The 1387-nt window shown below is 63.7% G+C and overlaps 1 protein-coding gene across 1 annotated transcript in view; it reads left to right on the top strand.

Annotated features, from left to right (window-relative positions):
* Positions 1 to 1387, top strand: part of LOC103753742 (neuropathy target esterase-like) — a 58314-nt gene that overhangs the window by 11295 nt on the left and 45632 nt on the right. Inside the window, exons 3-4 of the mRNA XM_029958425.1 lie at positions 65 to 348; positions 1264 to 1380. Coding sequence (XP_029814285.1) covers positions 65 to 348; positions 1264 to 1380 — 401 coding nt within the window. The remainder of the gene's footprint in view (positions 1 to 64; positions 349 to 1263; positions 1381 to 1387) is intronic.

Raw genomic sequence — 1387 nt, 5'->3', positions numbered from 1 at the left:
GAGCCCTCCAGGAGGGGACATTGTCACCCCACAGCCACCCCTGGGTATGTCCCCTCTGCTCCAGGAGGGGACATTGTCACCCAACAGCCACCCCTGGGTGTTGGCAGTGCCCTGGTGACAATGTCCTGGATGTCCCCTGTGCTCCAGGAGGGGACATTGTCACCCAACAGTGTCCCCAGTGTCCCCTGTGTCCCCAAATGTCCCCCATGTCCCCAAATGTCCCCAACGTCCCCCATGTCCCCACAGAACTTCTCCGGGTACGACGTGTGCAGTATCCTGCTGGGCACGTCCACGCTGCTCGTCTGGGTCGGGGTCATCCGATACCTCACCTTCTTCCAGAAGTACAACGTGAGTCACAGGGGTGTCACCCCCAGGGGACAGTGCCAGGGGACAGTGCCACCAGCCAGGGGACAGTGCCACCCCCCAGGGGACAGTGCCACCCCCCAGGGGACAATGCTAGGGGACAGTGCCAGGGGGTGGGGGTCACCCGCTACCTCACCTTCTTCCAGAAGTACAACGTGAGTCACAGGGGTGTCACCCCCAGGGGACAGTGCCAGGGGACAGTGCCACTCCCCAGGGGACAGAGCCAGGGCTGGGGACAATGCCACCTGCCAGGGGACAATGCCAGGGGACAGTGCCAGGGGCTGGGGATGGTGAGAGCTTGGGGTTGTCCCGCAGCTGCTTCCTTTGTCCCCAGGGCCATGGGGTGGGGACATTGGGGTCTCAGGGTCCCTGTCCCCTCACATTGGGGTCTCAGGGTCCCTGTCCCCTCACCTCAGGGTCTCACAGGTCCCCATTCTCAGATTTTGGGGTCTTGCAGGTTCTTGTCCTTTGAATTTGGGGTCTCACAGGTCCCTGTCCCCTCACTTTGTGGTCTCCCAGGTCCCTGTCCCCTGTCGCTGGGGTCTCCCAGGTCCCCATTCTCAGATTTTGGGGTCTCACAGGTCCGTCCCTGTCCCCTGTCCCTGGGTTCTCAGGGTCCCTGTCTCCTTACTGGGGTCTCCCAGGTCCCTGTCCCCTCACCTTGGGGTCTCAGGGTCCCCGTCCCCTGTCCCTGGGGTCTCACAGCTCCCCATCCTTGGGGTGTCACAGTCCCTGTCCCCTCACCCTGGGGTCTCCCAGGTCCCCATTCTCACCTTGGGGGTCTCAGGGTCCCTGTCCCCTGTCCCTGGGATCTCCCAGGTCCCTGTCCCCTGTCCCTGGGGTCTCAGGGTCCCTGTCCCCTGTCCCTGGGGTCTCACAGGTCCCCGTCCTTCCTCCCAGATCCTCATCGTCACGCTCCGGGTGGCCCTTCCCAACGTGATCCGGTTCTGCTGCTGCGTGGCCGTGATCTACCTGGGCTACTGCTTCTGTGGCTGGATCGTGCTGGGCCCCTACCACGTCAAGG

Source organism: Manacus vitellinus, unplaced genomic scaffold (genome assembly GCF_001715985.3).
Source record: "Manacus vitellinus isolate BGI_N305 unplaced genomic scaffold, ASM171598v3 scaffold_152_pilon, whole genome shotgun sequence".
NCBI lineage: Eukaryota > Metazoa > Chordata > Aves > Passeriformes > Pipridae > Manacus > Manacus vitellinus.
This window is presented reverse-complemented; position numbering and strand designations above follow the sequence as displayed.